This window comes from Bos indicus, chromosome 1 (genome assembly GCF_029378745.1).
Source record: "Bos indicus isolate NIAB-ARS_2022 breed Sahiwal x Tharparkar chromosome 1, NIAB-ARS_B.indTharparkar_mat_pri_1.0, whole genome shotgun sequence".
NCBI lineage: Eukaryota > Metazoa > Chordata > Mammalia > Artiodactyla > Bovidae > Bos > Bos indicus.
This window is the reverse complement of record NC_091760.1, coordinates 53,941,724-53,959,553: the sequence shown is the minus strand read 5'-3', so window position 1 is coordinate 53,959,553 and position 17,830 is coordinate 53,941,724. Positions and strand designations below refer to the sequence as shown.

Here is a 17,830-nt window from a genome sequence, read left to right as displayed (position 1 = left end):
CTAGTTCATTAGTTTCTGATCTCAGCTTTATATTATCCTTCCTTCCACTTGCTTGGATTTATTTTAATTCACAATTTTTTTTTTCAGTGTGTTTAATCAGCTGCTTAATTCTTCCATTGAGTATTTTATTTCAATGACTATACTTTTCAGTGCTAGATATTTTATGTGGTCTTCTTTCAAATCTGTCTGCCTTTTTTTTTTTTTTTCCATAGTGGCTCATTCCTTTCTTATTTTGTTTTGTTTTTTTCAATTCTTTCATGTCTTTAAGAACTTTTAGTAATTACTCTATGGTCTCCATTAGATGGTTCCATTTTCTGAAATTCTTGGAGATTTAATTAAATTCTTTATTGTGGGTGCCCACATCAATAACCTCAGATATGCAGATGACACCACCCTTATGGCAGAAAGTGAAGAAGAACTAAAGAGCCTCTTGATGAAGGTGAAAGAGGAGAGTGAAAAACTTGGCTTAAAGCTGAACATTCAGAAAACTAAGATCATGGCATCCAGTCCCATCACTTCATGGCAAATAGATGGAGAAACAGTGGAAACAGTGTCAGACTTTATTTTTTGGGCTCCAAAATCACTGCAGATGGTGATTGCAGCCATGAGATTAAAAGATGCTTACTCCTTGGAAGGAAAGTTATGACTAACCTAGACAGCATATTGAAAAGCAGAGACATTACTTTGTCAACAAAGGTCCATCTAGTCAAGGCTATGGTTTTTCCAATGGTCGTGCATGGATGTGAGAGTTAGACTATAAAGAAAGCTGAGTGCTGAAGAATTGATGCTTTTAAACTGTGGTGTTGGAGAAGACTCTTGAGAGTCCCTTGGACTGCAAGGAGATCCAACCAGTCCATTCTAAAGGAGATCAGTCTTGAATATTCATTGGAAGGTCTGATGCTGAAGCTGAAACTCCAATACTTTGGCCACCTGATGCAAAGAGCTGACTCATTTGAAAGACCCTGATGCTGGGAAAGATTGAAGGCAAGAGGAGAAGGGGACGACCGAGGATGAGATGGTTGGATGGCATCACCGACTTGATGGACATGTTTGGGTGGACTCCGGGAGTTGGTGATGGACAGGGAGGCCTGGCGTACTGAGGTTCATGGGGTCGCCAAGAGTCGGACACGACTGAGCAACTGAACTGAACACTCACTTATGGTTGAATTTTTTTCTATATGTGTTTTGTAATTTTGAATTGTAAGCTAATCTTCAAGGGGACTTTAAGAAAATCTCTAGTGCTTGATTTTAGAGTATTTTCTTCAGTGCACTTTTGCATCTTCCCCCCAAGGACCCAAAGGGTATTTATTACCAGTGTAAAAAATGATTATGTTAATTTCTTTTATATTTCTGTGCTAATCAGATAGTATAATTTAAACTTCAAATACTCGAGTGGTGCTGGCTCATAGTTTTCAAAAAAAATTCCTAGTGTAAAAAAATTTTTTTTCACCCTGAGCCCAGACCAAATCAGATGTACTTCTCTTTGACTTCTCTCTGTGCCAGTGGGTGAATTTTTAAATCCTCCTTTTCATTAAGTGAAATTCTTTGAAAATCTCAGCCTGTCTCTTTATCCACAAGGATATAAAAATACAAACTCTACAATACCAAGCCTGGCTTCCTCCTTCCGTGAGGATGGTCAGGCTGCACAAGCATTCACTTTTTGCTCCTTTTTTTTAAGCTCCCTTTATACTTCTTACCCTCTTTAAGGGTCACCTCTCATTATCGAATGTTTGTAGTAGAAGCATTTTCAGGACACCTAGTCCACAACATTGTTAGCCCCAAAATTCCCTCAAAGAGTTTTTGCTAGAATCAAATGAGAGCTTAGATGTAGAAGTGCTTTGAACGCTAATGAGAGTTTATGACTCCTAAAAAGATGGTGCTTATTAAGAATCTTAATTTGAAAAATAACTCTCGTATAGTCTAGGTTAACTTGCTTTTCTTTTTTTCCCCCAAACCCTCGATTTAGGGATGCACTTCTTTTGATCCAGTGGAACATAAGAGCTTTCATAGCTGTGAAGAGCTGGCCTTGGATGAGGCTCTTCTTCGAGATCAAGCCTCTTGTTAGATCTGCTGGAATGGGAAAGGAGGGAGCTGGACTGAAGGAAGAGTGTATGCAGCTGCAAAAAGCCTTGGAGAAGTCAGAATCTCAGAGGGAGGAGCTGAAATCAAAGCAAGTCTCCCTCCTCCAGGAAAAGAATGATCTGCTTCTTCAGCTGCAGGCTGTGAGTGGCCCCGCCATTTCTTCTTCAAATCAAGTTTCTAATTAGATTCCCTTGTTTGACAGGCAGTGTTGACTTGAAAAAATAGAGACACGTGCTTTTTGAGTACTATAGGATTTCATCCAACACAGACAATGGAAACACTTAACGAGACACCCTGTTTTATAGTGAAGTGATTTCATTGGGAAGATGCCTTTGAAAAGGGGATGGATTTTATTAGATAGATTTTAAACTGTGTAAACATATAAATCTATCTTGGGAGCCAGGAAGCTCTTGATCTTAATTTAAATTCTGTAGGTAGCAGGAAACCCATTAGTAAATCAAAAGGTAGGATTTTAGTAGGTCCTGAGAAAAGCTTTACTGAGATCTTCAGGATTATTGCAGTATGCCCCTAACTGGTTTTCCTGATTTTGATCTCCCTATTTGCCCTTCCCCAGTCCAAATCAACATTATAATCAGTTGAGTTCTTAAAACAGCAGTATTCAACCTTGACTTTGCCTCAAACTCATTTGTGAAACACTAGCAATTAAAAGAAAGATGCCTAGACTTGAATCTCAGATATTTGGGTTAAACAGGCCCTGTGTGGGTCCAAATCATCTGTATGGGGGATTCTGATATCCAGTCAGGATTAAGAACCTCTGCCTTGAACAAATATCATGTTGCTTCCCTGATGAACAAACTTCAGATCAAAGAATATCTGAACTCGGCCTTGGCATCTGAGCCTCCTTCCCCAATCTGATGCTGAAGTGCCATTCAGTTCAGTTCATTTCAGTCGCTCAGTCGTGTCCAACTCTTTGCAACCCCATGGACTGCAGAACACCAGGCTTCCCTGTCGATCACTAACTCCTGGACCCTACTCAAACTCATGTTGATGGAGTCAGTGATGTCATCTAACCATCTCATCCTCTGTCATCCCTGTCTCCTGCTGCCTTCACTTCTTCCCAGCATCAGGGTCTTTTCAAATGAGTGAGCTCTTCGCATCACATGGCCAAAGTATTGGAGTTTCAGCTTCAGCATCAGTCGTTCCAATGAACATTCAGGACTGATTTCTTTAGGATTGACTGGTTGGATCTCCTTGCAGTCCAAGGGCCTCTCAAGAGACTTCTCCAACACCACAGTTCAAAAGCATCAATTCTTCAGAGCTCAGCTTTTCTTTATAGTCCAACTCTCACATCCATACATGACTACTGGGAAAACCATAGCTTTGACAAGATGCACCTTTGTTGGTAAAGTGATGTCTCTGCTTTTTAATATGCTGCCTAGGTTTGTCATAGCTTTTCTTCCAAGGAGAAGCATCTTTTAATTTCATGGCTACAGTCACCATCAGCAGTGATTTTGGAGCCCCCAAAAATAAAGTCTGTCACTGTTTCCACTGTTTCCCCATCTATTTGCCAGGAAGTGATGGGACCAGATGCCATGATCTTAGCTTTATGAATGTAGAGCTTTAAGCCAACTTTTTCACTTTCCTCTTTCACTTTCATCAAGAAGCTCTTTAGATCTTCTTTGCTTTCTGCCATAAGGATGGTGTCATCTACATATCTGAGGTTATTGATATTTCTCCTGGCAATCTTGATTCCAGCTTGTGCTTCATCCAGCCAGGCATTTCACATGATATACTCTGCATGTAAGTTAAATAAGCACGGTGACAATATACAGCCTTGACATACTCCTTCCCTGATTTGGAACTAGTCTGTTGTTCCATGTCCAATTCTAACTGTTGCTTCCTGACCTGCATACAAATTTCTCAGGAGGCAGGTCAGGTGGTCTGGTATTCCCATCTCTTTAAGAATTTTCCAGTTTGTTGTGATCCACACAGTCAAAGTCTTTGGTATAGTCAATAATTCAAAAATAGATGTTTTTCTGGAACTCTTTTGCTTTTTTGATGATTCAGTGAATGTTGGCAATTTGATCTCTGGTTCCTTTTCTAAATCCAGCTTGACTATCTGGAAGTTCACGGTGCACATACTATAAAAGCCTGGCTTGAAGAATTTTGAGCATTACTTTGCTAGCATGTGAGATGAGTACAATTGTATGGTAGTTTGAGCATTCTTTGGCATTGCCTTTCCTTGGGATTGGAATGAAAACTGACCTTTTCCAGTCCTGTGGCCACTGCTGAGTTTTCCAAATTTGCTGGCATATTGAGTGCAGCACTTTCACAGCATCATCTTTCAGGATTTGAAATAGCTCAACTGGAATGCCATTACCTCCACTAGCTTTGTTCGTAGTGATGCTTCCTAAGGCCCATTTGACTTCACATTCCAGGATGTCTGTCTCTAGGTGAGTGATCACACCATTGTGGTTATCTGGGTCGTGAAGCTCTTTTTTGTACAGTTCTTCTGTGTATTCTTGCCACCTCTTCTTAATATCTTCTACTTCTGTTAGGTCCATACCATTTCTGTCCTTTATCGAGCCCATCTTTGCATGAAATGTTCCCTTGGTATCTCTGATTTTCTTGAAGAGATCTCTGTCTTTCTATTGTTTTCCTCTATTTCTTTGCATTGATCCCTGAGGAAGGCTCTCTTATCTCTGCCTTGTATTCTCTGGAACTCTGCATTCAGATGGGTGTATCTTTCCTTTTCTCCTTTGCCTTGCCCTTCTCCTCATTTCACAGCTATTTGTAAGGCCTCATCAGACAATAATTTTGCCCTTTTGCATTTGTTTTTCTTGGGGATGGTCTTGATTACTGTCTCCTATACAGTGTCACAAACCTCCATCCATAGTTCTTCAGGCACTGTGTCTATCAGATATAATCCTTTGAATCTATTTGTCACTTCCACTGTATAGTCGTAAGGGATTTGATTTAGGTCATACCCGAATGGTCTAATGGTTTTCCCTACTGTCTTCTATTTAAGTCTGAATTTAAGTCTGAGACAGAACTGTGTTGAGTGTCTCCTGAGGAGGTCTGGGTCAGCAGTGGCCTGCTGCAGGGGCAGGGGCTCTGGGTGCAGTAGACCTGGGTATGGCATAAGCCCTCTTGGAGGAGGTCACCATTAACCCACCATAGAGCCACCAGAACTTACACAGAACTGGGGAAACAGACTCTTGGAGGGCACAAGCAGAACCTTGTGTGCACCAGGACCCAGGAGAAAGGAGCAGTGACCCCACAAGAGACTGACTCAGTCTTGCCCGTGAGTGTCCAGGAGTCTCTGGCAGAGGCATGGGTCAGCGGTAGCCTGCTGCAGGGTTGGGGGCACTGAGTGTAGCAGTACATGCATGGGACCTTTCGAAGGAGGTGGACATTATCTTCATTACCTCCACCATAGTTTGCCTCAGGTCAAATAATAGGGAGGGAACACAGCCCCACCCCTCAACAGAAAATTGGATTAAAGATTTACTGAGCATGCCCCAATAAAGTAAAGTAATGCTCAAAATTCTCCAAGTCAGGCTTCAACAGTATGTGAATCCTGAAATTCCAGATGTTCAAGGTGGATTTAGAAAAGGCAGAGGAGCCAGAGATCAAATTGCCAACATCCATTGGATCATCAAAAAAGCAAGAGAGTTACAGAAAAACACCTACTTCTGCTTTATTGACTATGCCAAAGCCTTTGACTATGTGGATCACAACAAACTGTGGAAAATTCTGAAAGAGATGGGAATACCAGACCACTTGACCTGCCTCCTGAGAAATCTGTGTGCAGGTCAGGAAGCAACAGTTAGAACTGGACATGGAACAACACACTGGTTACAAATAGGGAAAGGAGTACATCAACGCTGTATATCGTCACCCTGTTTATTTAACTTATATGCAGAGTACATCATGAGAAACACTGGGCTGGAGGAAGTACAAGCTGGAATCAAGATGGCTGGGAGAAATATCAATAACCTCAGATATGCAGATGACACCACCTTTATGGCAGAAAGCAAAGACGAACTAAAGAGCCTCTTGATGAAAGTGAAAGAGGAGAGTGAAAAAGTTGGCTTAAAGCTCAACATTCAGAAAACAAAGATCATGGTATCTGGTCCTATCACTTCATGGCAAATAGATGGGGAAACAGTGGAAACAGTGACAGACTTTATTTTTGGGGGCTCTAAGATCACTGCAGATGGTGGCTGCAGCCAAGAAATTAAAAGACCCTTTCTCCTTGGAAGAAAGTTGTGACCCACCTAGACAGCATATTAAAAAGCAGAAACATTACTTTGCCAACAAAAGTCCGTCAAGTCAAAGCTATGGTTTTTCCAGTAGTCATGTATGGATGTGAGAGTTGGAGTATTAAGAAAGCTGATTGCCAAAGAATTGATGCTTTTGAACTGTGGTGTTGGAGAAGACTCTTAAGAGGCCCTTGGACTGCAAGGAGATCTAACCAGTCCACCCTAAAGGAGATCAGTCCTGAGTATTCATTGGAAGGACTGATGCTGAAGCTGAAACTCCAATACTTTGGCCACCTGATGTGAAGAACTGACTCATTTGAAAAGACCCTGATGCTGGCAAAGATTGAAAGCAGGAGGAGAAGGGGACGACAGAGGGTGAGATGGTTAAATGGCATCACCGACTCAATGGACATAAGTTTGAGTAAACTCCAGGCGTTGGCGATGGACAGGGAAGCCTGGTGTGCTGCAGTCCATGGGATCACAAAGAGTTGGACAACAAAGGTTCATCTAGTCAAGGCTATGGTTTTTCCTGTGGTCATGTATGGATGTGAGAGTTGGACTGTGAAGAAAGCTGAGCGCCGAAGAATTGATGCTTTTGAACTGTGGTGTTGGAGAAGTCTCTTGAGAGGCCCTTGGACTGCAAGGAGATCCAACCAGTCCATTCTTAAGGAGATCAGCCCTGGGATTTCTTTGGAAGGAATGATGCTAAAGCTGAAACTCCAGTACTTTGGCCACCTCCTGCAAAGAGTTGACTCCTTGGAAAAGACCCTCATGCTGGGAGGGATTGTGGGCAGGAGGAGAAGGGGATGACAGAGGATGAGATGGCTGGATGGCATCACTGACTCAATGGACGTGAGTCTGAGTGAACTCTAGGAGTTGGTGATGGACAGGGAGGCCTGGCGTGCTGTGATTCATGGGGTCGCAAAGAGTCGAACACGACTGAGTGACTCAACTGAACTGAGCCTGGCTCCGCCTATCAGAATAAAGCCCAATTTCCCCCTCAGTCAGTCTCTCCCATCAGGGAGCTTCCATAAGTTTCTTATCCTTCTCCATCAGAGGCAGACAGACTGAAAGCCACAATCACAGAAAACTAACCAATCTGATCACATGGACCAGCTTTGTCTAACTCAGTGGAACTATGAGCCATGCCGTGTAGGGCCACCCAAGATGGATGGGTCATGGTGCAGAGTTCTGACAAAATGTGATCCGCTGGACAAGGGGATGGCAAACCACTTCAGCATTCTTGCCTTGAGAACCCCATAAACAGTATGAAAAGGCAAAAAGAGGACACTGAAAGATGAACTCCCCAGGTTGGTAGGTGCCTAATATGTTACTGGAGATCAGTGGAGAAATAACTCCAGAAAGAATGAAGAGACGACGCCAAAGCAAAACCCGCATCTAGTTGTCGATGTGACTGGTGATGGAAGTAAATTCTGATAGTGTAAAGAGCAATATTGCATAGGAATCTGGAATGTTAGGTCCATGAATCAAGGCAAATTGCAAGTGGTCAAACATTTTCGAGATCAGCGAACTAAAATGGACTGGAATGGGTGAATTTGACTCAGATGACCATTGTATCTACTACTGTGGGCAAGAATCCCTTAGAAGAAATGGAGTAGCCACCATAGTCAACAGAAGAGTCTGAAATGCAATACTTGCAGTCTCATAAATGACAGAATGATCTCTGTTTCCAAGGCAAACCATTCAATATCACAGTAATCCAAGTTTATGCCTTGACCAGTAATGCTGATTAAGCTGAAGATGAACGGTTCTATGAAGACCTACAAGACCTTCTAGAACTAACACCCGAAAAAGGTGTCCTCTTCATTATAGGGGACCAGAATGGAAAAGTAGGAAGTCAAGAAATACCTAGAGTCACAGGCAAATTTGGCCTTGGAGTACAGAATGAGGTGTGGCAAAGGCTAACAGAGTTTTGCCAGGAGAACACACTGGTCATAGCAAACACCCTCTGCCCACAACACAAGAGAAGACTCTACACATGGACATCACCAGATGGTCAGTACTGAAGTCAGATTGATTATATTCTTTGTAGCCAAAGATGGAAAAGCTCTATACAGTCAGCAAAAATAAGACCAGAAGCTGACTGTGGCTCAGATCATGAACTCCTTGTTGCCAAATTCAGACTTAAATTGAAATGCCATTACTCATTCCATTTTATTAATATTCCTCTTCTCTAGCTACCCAGACCACTGTTATCCCCAAACATTCCAAAGGCAGGTATGAAATTATATCCATCTTTATTGTATTCTCTACCCCACTTAGAACAGTACTAAGTTGAAAAAAAAATACTGGGTTCAAATACAACTATATAAATAGAAGTTTTTCTTGCTGTTTGGACTTACTGAAAACAGAGAAAATTTAGTAATTTTAGACTAACCCAGGTTATTCTTTTCTTTTGGGGCTGTGCTACCCATTGATGTTTCAATAGGCCATGTTTTATATGAGAATTTACACTCAGACTCACACTTCTGATACATATTTATCATAACAGTGGTTCTAGAACTTTAGTGTTTATCAGCCTCATCTAGGATTCTTGTTAGAACTACAAATTCCTGGGCCCCACTCAAACCTACATTAAGATCCATACTGTGAGAATCACAGCTTGTAATGTCATATTTTGTCTGGCTTATGAGAAAGGCAGGTTTGAATAAGAGAAATACAGTTTTGAGTAAGAGTAAGGTAAGTTTGAATAGAAGAAAGGCAGGTTTGAATATGACCTGGCCTCCTAGTTTTCATCATTCTTCCTCTCAGCAAAGAGAGTGGCCAGTACTACTTGGGCTGATGTAGGGATAGAAAAGGACCCGACTTTTGAAGCAAGCAGAGGGTAAAAGTCTGGGATATATGATCAAAGAGCATAGGAAATACATTAAGCCAATTCCAGGGCAAATCCAGGAAGGCTGAGATGGATTCAAATTGTAATTAATTTAAAAAGCTGAATTGACTATGAAATATTTTATTATTGTTGATTTTTAAGAAACACAGCTCAATACAGTACAAATCAAGGAAACAAGGATTCTTTTAAAATCATTCACTAACTCAAAACTGAGTGAACCCATTTCAATTAGCACTGCAAGTACATGAGAAAATTACTACAGGGGAAAGGATGTCCCTGCTGTTAAACTGTTACACCACTGCTTGTCTGGCTTTAGACACGCTGTCATGTTTAATGAGGGATCGATGATGGTCGATTGGATTGTCCTCTTCATCTGGTGATGGTGACAGGTCCTATACACATGCTGAATGGAAGAGAGCAAACAGCTGTTCTGCTTGTCAACTGGGGTGAACTGAGATCAAATGTCCCCCTTGTTGCTCAAGCACTGGAACTTCTCTGATTTGCATGAATTCTTTTGCTTCCATATTTTTATTTTTACTTAGCCCTTCTCTTGGTCTTCAGTGATGTTGGAGATTCACTATACTATAATCTCCCATCTGTGCCTCGTTGAGCCCCACTTGTTGGACAGATAGGATGAGAGATAGCCAGAAAACAGTAGCCTGGATTTTTGGTTTTTTTCTGCTCTTGGTCTAAGTAGATGCAACAATTTATGCCAAGTAACTAGTTAGGTAATAGGTTACCAAAATTGCAGAGGATGGATGAGGTCTAGAGATGGAAGATAGAGATATGAGTGAAGTTGTGTCTCAACAAGACCTACAGTAATTAAGAACTTGCTCACAGAGAACAGGTTTCATTTAGCCTCTAAATGGAGACAAATGAGAGGAGTTCAAAGTTACAAAAGGTGCTTTTGTAGCAAAAGGACTCAGCCCCTTCCTTTTTGACTTAGTCCATAACACCTAAACGGTGGGCCTCTCAGCAAGGGTTGAAAGCGGTATGTTTGAAAAGATAAAAGGAAGGAGGATTTTGTACTCTTTGTGTATAACTTGTGAAATTTACTGCTGGCAGAACCATTGAGAAAAAGATTTTAGTTGGAAATAATAGTGAAACCTAGTTAGTAATGTGCAAGGAACTTCATGAATTCTAAATTCAACCTGTGAATAATATACAGCCCAGCTCTATTTATTAGAAGATGTTTATATACTAAACAAGTGCATCAGGACCCTTATAATAATATGATAAATATTCTATTGTCTGAGGGGACAGACCTTTCCTCAAAGACTGTATTCTGAGCAGGTACCGCCCTCAAACTATAATGCCCACAGGGATGCTTCCAGTAGCTGTGATTTAATCAGCACACTGCTGATTTTTGGAGGCATGTTAGCTCCTTTAGGCCACTAGGATTCTATTAAGTGCTTTAGAAGAGGTAATCTAATCTACTGAATGGCCTGAAAGATTGAAAGCACCTCCAAACACAACCAACTCCTCCACTTGTCAACAATAGGATTGGGGAACTGGGAATATTATTTCAACTGCTTAGGAAAGATAGGTGAAAGTGCTGGACAGAGGGCAGGCAATTATCTCTTTGCTATGTGTTAAGCAGCATTTCTCCTGGCTGATAAATTACTTCCAGCTGTTGGCAACAATTTTCTCCTCATCATGGCAGGAGCGAGAGACCCTGGCAAATGTTGAAGAGCAGTGCGAGCTGCTGATTAAATCCAAGATCCAGCTGGAGGCCAGCGTCAAGGCGCTGTCTGCGCGGGTGGAGGAAGAAGAGGAGATAAATTCCAAGCTGACTGCCAGGGGGCAGAAACTTGAAGATGAATGTTCTGAGTTGAAGAAAGAAATCGATGACCTGGAAACACTATTGGCGAAGTCACAGAAGGAGAAGCATGCTACAGAGCTCAAGGTACTTTTTCTATGATGTCAGGAAAGTCTAGATGCCTGAATTCCACACTCCCAATCGGGCTCTGGAACCAGGCTTGCTTTGTTCAAATTAATGAACATAGTGGTCTGCAATTTTATGGGCCTGGAAGTCAGAACTGGCGTCGAATGAGGACCTAATTCAAATTTCCAGCTTGAATTTATGGAACCCTACTTAATCTCCCAAATGAAACATTTTCATTTGTTCTGATCTTATTGCATCTGAAATCTGATAGAAAGAGTAAAACAGTTTTACTGGGCCTCTAAGAATTATTTTTTGGAAGGAGAGGGAGCAGGATGCAGCTTACTTAAAGGTGGTTTGGTATGCATCTTAGTCCCCACCTCGGTTGTTGATTTGGTGTTGACCTTCAGATGTCATTTTAATTCCAGCTAAAACTTTTTTTGTTTTCTTTGAGGTTTTTAACTTGTGTATCTGTATATAGACTGAAGTTAGCTAAGGAATCTGTATCAAACATTTGATTGAAAAAAGCCTCCAGAATAATACCGTAATTTTGGCAGATGATTAAATAGCAACTCTTGTACATCGGTCCCTTTCATAAAAAGCCAATGGGCCTGATATAAATGGCTTCCATTTTTGCCTATTTTATCCGCTAGACCTCTTCTCTAACTGCCACTTTCTTAGGATCTTGAGGCACAACAAGATTAATGTGTGCCCTGAATACTCAAAAGAAAGCTAAATTACCTTTAGTGTGGTGTTCTTGTTATACAACAACATGACACTGAAAACTGGCCGTCTGTGGACCCATGCTGATAATATTTGATTAACCAGAACACCCCATTCCCTGACTATGAGAGATAACAGATCATTCGTGTTTGTGTGTAAAAGAAAATGTGAATTTAGAGTTTTAAAACGTCCAACAGAAATTTGGCTACATGTGATTCCTTACGATGGTGGATATGTCATGAGATTTTGGGTCCTAGAAAAGAGAGGAGATGGCCCTTTGTGTTTATGCCCCTGCTTCCAGGAGCGGTTCTCACGGTGCTGTTGTCTTCTCCCAGCAGGTCAAGAACCTGCTTGAGGAGGTGGAGTCTCTCAATGAGGATGTGAGCAAACTGCATCGAGCAGCCAGGGCTGCACAGGAGACCCACCAGCAGACCCTGGAGGACTTGCGCAACGAGGAGGAGAAAGTCCACACCCTAAGCAAGGCCAAGTTGACGCTGGAGCAGCGAGTGAATGAGGTCAGTAGTGATATGTTTGCCTAGTTAGCTGCCTGTCTACATCTATAGAAACCTTCACTTTTTACTTAGTTAATTTATCTTGACATTTTCATGAAAACTTAGTAGCATGGTTCATTTCCCTCATTATTTAGAAACAGAGGTGAACTGCTACAGTGGAAGAGAGGCCCCAGTATGTGTTCTGTCTGTTGTTAAATGAAACTTTCATAACAACCCTGGGCAGTGGGAGAATACTGAGATTAATCGTGAGGTGGGAGCACTCTACATGACTGACTTCCCCACAGAAGCTGGTGTTTGCCCTGCTAATGTGCTGGTGCTCTATCTGATGCTAGCACTGAAGGATTGCTTAAAGGCCCCATGTCTCCAGCAGTGCACTGAGGTTTGTTATAGAAGAAAGATATGTAAGTCGCAAGCTGTGTTCTACCAATGCTATCGGAATATACTTGTAAGATTCTGGAGATGGTGCTTCTATTCTGCTTCCAAAACCCTGTGAAATAAAGATGTTTCAGACCAGTCTCAGTGGGTAGGTTCATCACTCTCCCTGTCTCTTACCCAGCTGACAAGAGTGTATGCATTCGCTGTTTTATTAGTCCCCAAAGCTTAGCTTTTATAAAATTGCTGGCAAGTGTGGTTTTTTTTGTTTTTTTGTTTTTTTTTGATTATCTGCTTCTTGTTCCTCGTGCCTGTCTATCAATTTTCCTCTGTTACCTATTAGTTGTCTCACTTCTCTTCCTGTTTCCATGGATATATATTTTACAAAGCCTCAATATGGGAATTTGTTGGTGTGTGCACACAACACACACACACTCTCACACATGTATTTTCACACATTTGCTCTCTCCTAGAGTTCATTTATTTTTTGGTTTTGCATACACCTTCCAGAAATTCTCCCTTCTCCCCTATTTGAATTTTATATCTTTCGCTGCTTACAGGAAATAGCTTCTATTGTGGGAAAGTTAATATATCAATGAAAAATAGCCATATTGTAACTATTATTTTGCCTCCTGCTAAACTGACCTCAATATCATTGTTGGCAACACTAATCTGGACAGAACTGTAGTATTTTGGCCTTCTGGTACCTTGCTGGAGGTACCAGAAGATGACATACTGCTATGGACCAGAGACGGTACCAGGATGGTAAAGGAGAATATGGAAATTATCTTGTGTGAGGTGCGTTTGGAATGGTCAGTGATGCTGAGTTGGGAGACTCAGGACAGCTGCCTAATATTCATGAGTGGTCACGTGGAGACAGATTTGCTTGGTGTTGCTCCAGGGAGCAGAGCCTAGATTTGTGGGACGGATTTACAGGGACTATCTTGGCTTCTTACGAAGAAGCCCTCCTGAGTAAATGGACTTATCCACCCATGAAATGAGCTGCCATGTGAAGAAGTGAGCTTCTCATCACTGGAAAGCTATCAAATAGGGTCTCACTGGGCATTTATTATTTGTTTTTTCTGTATTCTAGAGCACGTATTCCTTAATCTCTAAAGATTTCCTTTGTCACTGACTTCTAGATTCTTTTGTAATCCCACTGATGTGTGCAACATTTATTTTAAAATATCTACATAACTGGGCATCGTTTACAGACTATGCTTATATTTTTCTTTCTTTTTCCAGAAGGTAAGTGGTTAAAGAACACATCTGTAAAGTATAAACTTAACCTATATATTGGGCTCAATAACATCTCCTTTTGTCAGCTTGAGGGTGCCCTTGAGCAGGAGAGCAAAGCAAGAATGAACTGTGAGAAGGAAAAGTGCAAAGTGGAGGGCGAGTTAAAGCTGAACCAGGAGAGCATGGACGACCTGGAGAGCAGGCAACTGCAACTAGCAGAAAAGCTGAGGAGGTGAGCCACCTTTCTGTGGACACGCAATTCTGGGAGACCTTATATTGAAGGAGACAGTTCTCTCACGGTGTTTATCCCAGTGACCCTAGGGCCAGATATCTCAAGACCTGCAGGGGAGGTTAAAAAGGATAACAAGCCTAGGAAGTTGAGGGTTTTTTATTTTTTGCTAGACTTTATGAGATTACTCTTCTTTTTATAATTATATAATAACCTACAAGAAAGTGATTGAAAAGTCTGACTAGCAGATGTGAATGAAAGGTGTAAGACATAGCAGATGCAAATTATTAGAATTTGAAGTTACAAGTCAAAAAATAAAAGTGGCTCACTTCGTTTACTCATGAGATCAAGGGCTTAAAGTAAAAAAATCAAAAATAAATTCTAATATGAAGTCCATATACCCTCTGATCATTTTTAAAAACAAAACAAAACTTATATGCCAGATGTAACTTCATTAGACATTTATACAACTTTTTTGGTCTAGTAATTTACTTTTTAAGTATTAAACTTTAAAATTGAAAGCATGATCAAAATGAATAGACCTTCAGTTCACGCAGACTCCCAAGGAGTTCAGGGCAAGATGGCCCTATCAGTTGAATTTCATTATTCAGTGAAACAGATTTTCTTACCTTGTCCCTTTTGTCTCCCTCTGTTTAGCTAGACTTTCTTCTAACAACTAGGGATTTTCAAGTTATTTGAAATAAATAAGAAAGGGAAACAGTGAAATCTAAGAGTAAGATAAGGCCTGTCTGAAGTGGAGAGCACACTGGTTGTGGCACCCACAGTGAAGAAGAGAATCAGTGAGCAGCTATGAGCTTCTGGTTTTCCCTTCTGTGTATACGAGTTTCCATGATACATGCTTGTGGTCAGACTGGATTAATAGCCTATCAATAAGTTACTAAACTTGATAGGTGTTTGTAGACTTGATTAATAGCTTATCAATAACTTATTGAACTTGATAGGTGTTTGGAAAAGATGAAATAAGTAACCCTATGAATGTAGTGGAACAGTGAAAGGCAAAATGATGATACAGTCCCTTCAGCATTTAATTATGAAGATTGTGTTTCAGTTTGGCAAAGTGAAATGATAACTCCATGTCCTTGTAGGCCACAGGTCAAAGAGCTCTGGCATTTTAGAAACCTGTGTTTTGAGGAAATTATGAATTTATTATACAACCTTTTCTTTAAATGGACCTGTGTATATATGAAAACTTAATATATGAAAATGTGGCATTTAAAAATGGTGATGAGAGGATAGAATACTTAATAAATAGTGCCAAGATTATTAGCTATTCATCTTATGAGATAAAAGTTAAATTTCTTCCTCATGCTATTCACACACACACACAATCCAGTTGCATTAAAGAATTAAATGCAAAAATAAAGCTATAAAATCATTAGAAGATGCAGCATTATTCACAATAGCCAAGATGTAGAAACAACCTAAATCCCTATTGAATGAATGAATGAATGAAGAAAATGTGATGTATACATTTAATGGATTATTATTCAGCCACTTTTTAAGGGAATTCCTGCCCTTTGTGACAACAGGGATAAACCTGAAGGACTTTATGCTAAATTAAATGTCAGCCACAGAAGGACAAATGCTGCATGATTCCATTTATAGGAGGCATCTAAAAACAGTCAAACTCCTAGAAACAGAAAGTAGAATGGTGGTTGCCAGAGTCTGGGAGGCAGGGGAAATGCAGAGTTGCTGTTTAGTGGTTATAAAGCTTCCATTAGGCAAGATGACTGAGTCCTAGAGATCTGTGTGATGTTCTGCCTATAGTTAATATTGTATTGCACACTTAAATATTTGTTGAGAGGGAAGATCTCATGTTAAATGTTCTTCAGTTAAAAAAAACAATTAAAAAACAATATGGGTGGTAAGTCTTAGGAAACTGGCAGGCCAGACTTTCTGAATAAGTCACAAACCCCATCCAAAGGCATAAAAGGACTATGTTGATAAACTTGAAGTTAATACATCAACATTTTAAACATTTAGTGGCAAAAACCAACATAAATGAAATTGGAACAAATTTGAAGCAGATACCAAAAAATAAATATCAAGAATATTAAAGGAAAATGTGTAATTCAATAATTAGATGAAAAACCTAACAGAAAAATGGACAAAGGACACAAGTGAGCAGGTCATTTGTTTTATTTTAAAATCCTCATAATTGATAACATGCTGTCATCACTAGTAAACAAGGACATTCATAATAAAACAGTGACACACTAGAAGTGTGCTAATATTAAATGTGAATGTAGAGAAATAACCTCACACTGCTATTGGGGGCCAAAGTTATAAGTTTTTAGATACATACCTATAACCGATGCAGCAATTCCCTGCTCAGTATCCACTCTAGAAACACTCACATGTACACAAGGGTGCACAGCATTATTTATAAAAGTAAAATTTAGGGGGAAAACTCAGTGATTATTAATAGGGAAGTGAATAAGAAAACCACATAATATCTAAGTCATAGACTAGTATTTCACAGTTAATTTCTAAGTGAAGTCATCTACGTGTGGGCTTCCGTGCTGGCTCAGTGGTGAAGAATCTAACTGCCAAGCAGGAGACATGGGTTCAATCCCTGGATCAGAAAGATCCCCTTGAGAAGGAAATGGCAACCTACCCCAGTTTTCTTGCCTAGGAAAGCCCACGTAGAGAAATAACCTCAGGAGGAGGAGCCTGGCTAGCTGTAGTCTTTGGGGTCGCAAAAGAGTTAGACAAGACTTAGCAACGAAACAATAACAAATCTATGTGTAGGCCAAAGTGGAAAAATCTCTGTGTGTTATTGAGTTAAAAATGTTGTACAGGGACTTCCCGGGTGGTTCAGTGGTTAAGAATCTGCCTTGCAATGCAAGAGATGTGGATTCGATCCCTCATTGGGGAACTGAGACCCAAATGCCACAGAGCACCTAAGCCTGGCACCACAACTACTGATCCCATGTGCTCTGGTGCCTGTGAGCCACAGCTAGGAAGTTGCACTGCAGCAAAAGATTCCTAGTGCCACAACTAAGATTCAACACAGTCAAATAAAATAAATATTAAAAAATATGAAATTATAAATCTAAATGTATATAATATTATACCATTCCCAGTAAAGAAAATGAAACTATTTCTACTGATACATAAGCACAAACATATGTCAGTACTTAGAAAAATGTCCAGAAGGAGCCACATCAAATTGATTATGGTGGTTACCTCTAGGGAAGGAACAGAGGCTGGGTATAATAGCCAAGGAGACTTCCGCTCTAGATGTAATAGTTGAATTTTTACAATGAATGACTTCATATATTATTACAATAATTTGAAGACTATTTAAACAAAATGTTATTACTCTGAGCAATTTCATTTGACAACTCTTTCCCTAACAGGAAAGAATTAGAAATGAATCAGATGAGGTCGAAGGTGGAGAATGAGAAAAGCCTGGTGGCTCAGCTTCAGAAGACGGTTAAAGAGTTCCAGGTGATCATTTATCAAATCCCTGTGTGTATCTGTAGTTCAATCCCTGGTTGATGACTGTTGCTTCAGTGACAAATGTTCTGCCAAAGTAGCCAGAACCCTAGCCAATGATCGACAGAAGCAGGAAAAAACGCTGGTTGAGAAGGTAACCTGGCATTCTACAGAGAGGTGACTCTGGGGAATATTACTTAAGCTTAGATTTCCTTATCATGAAGATAGTAAAAACAAATAGCTAATATG

The 17,830-nt window shown here is 40.4% G+C and overlaps 1 protein-coding gene across 1 annotated transcript in view; it reads left to right on the top strand.

Moving 5' to 3' along the window:
• Nucleotides 1–17,830, top strand: part of MYH15 (myosin heavy chain 15) — a 112,129-nt gene that overhangs the window by 29,957 nt on the left and 64,342 nt on the right. Inside the window, exons 12-16 of the mRNA XM_070800492.1 lie at nucleotides 1,967–2,222; nucleotides 10,826–11,068; nucleotides 12,103–12,282; nucleotides 13,977–14,122; nucleotides 17,503–17,593. Coding sequence (XP_070656593.1) covers nucleotides 1,967–2,222; nucleotides 10,826–11,068; nucleotides 12,103–12,282; nucleotides 13,977–14,122; nucleotides 17,503–17,593 — 916 coding nt within the window. The remainder of the gene's footprint in view (nucleotides 1–1,966; nucleotides 2,223–10,825; nucleotides 11,069–12,102; nucleotides 12,283–13,976; nucleotides 14,123–17,502; nucleotides 17,594–17,830) is intronic.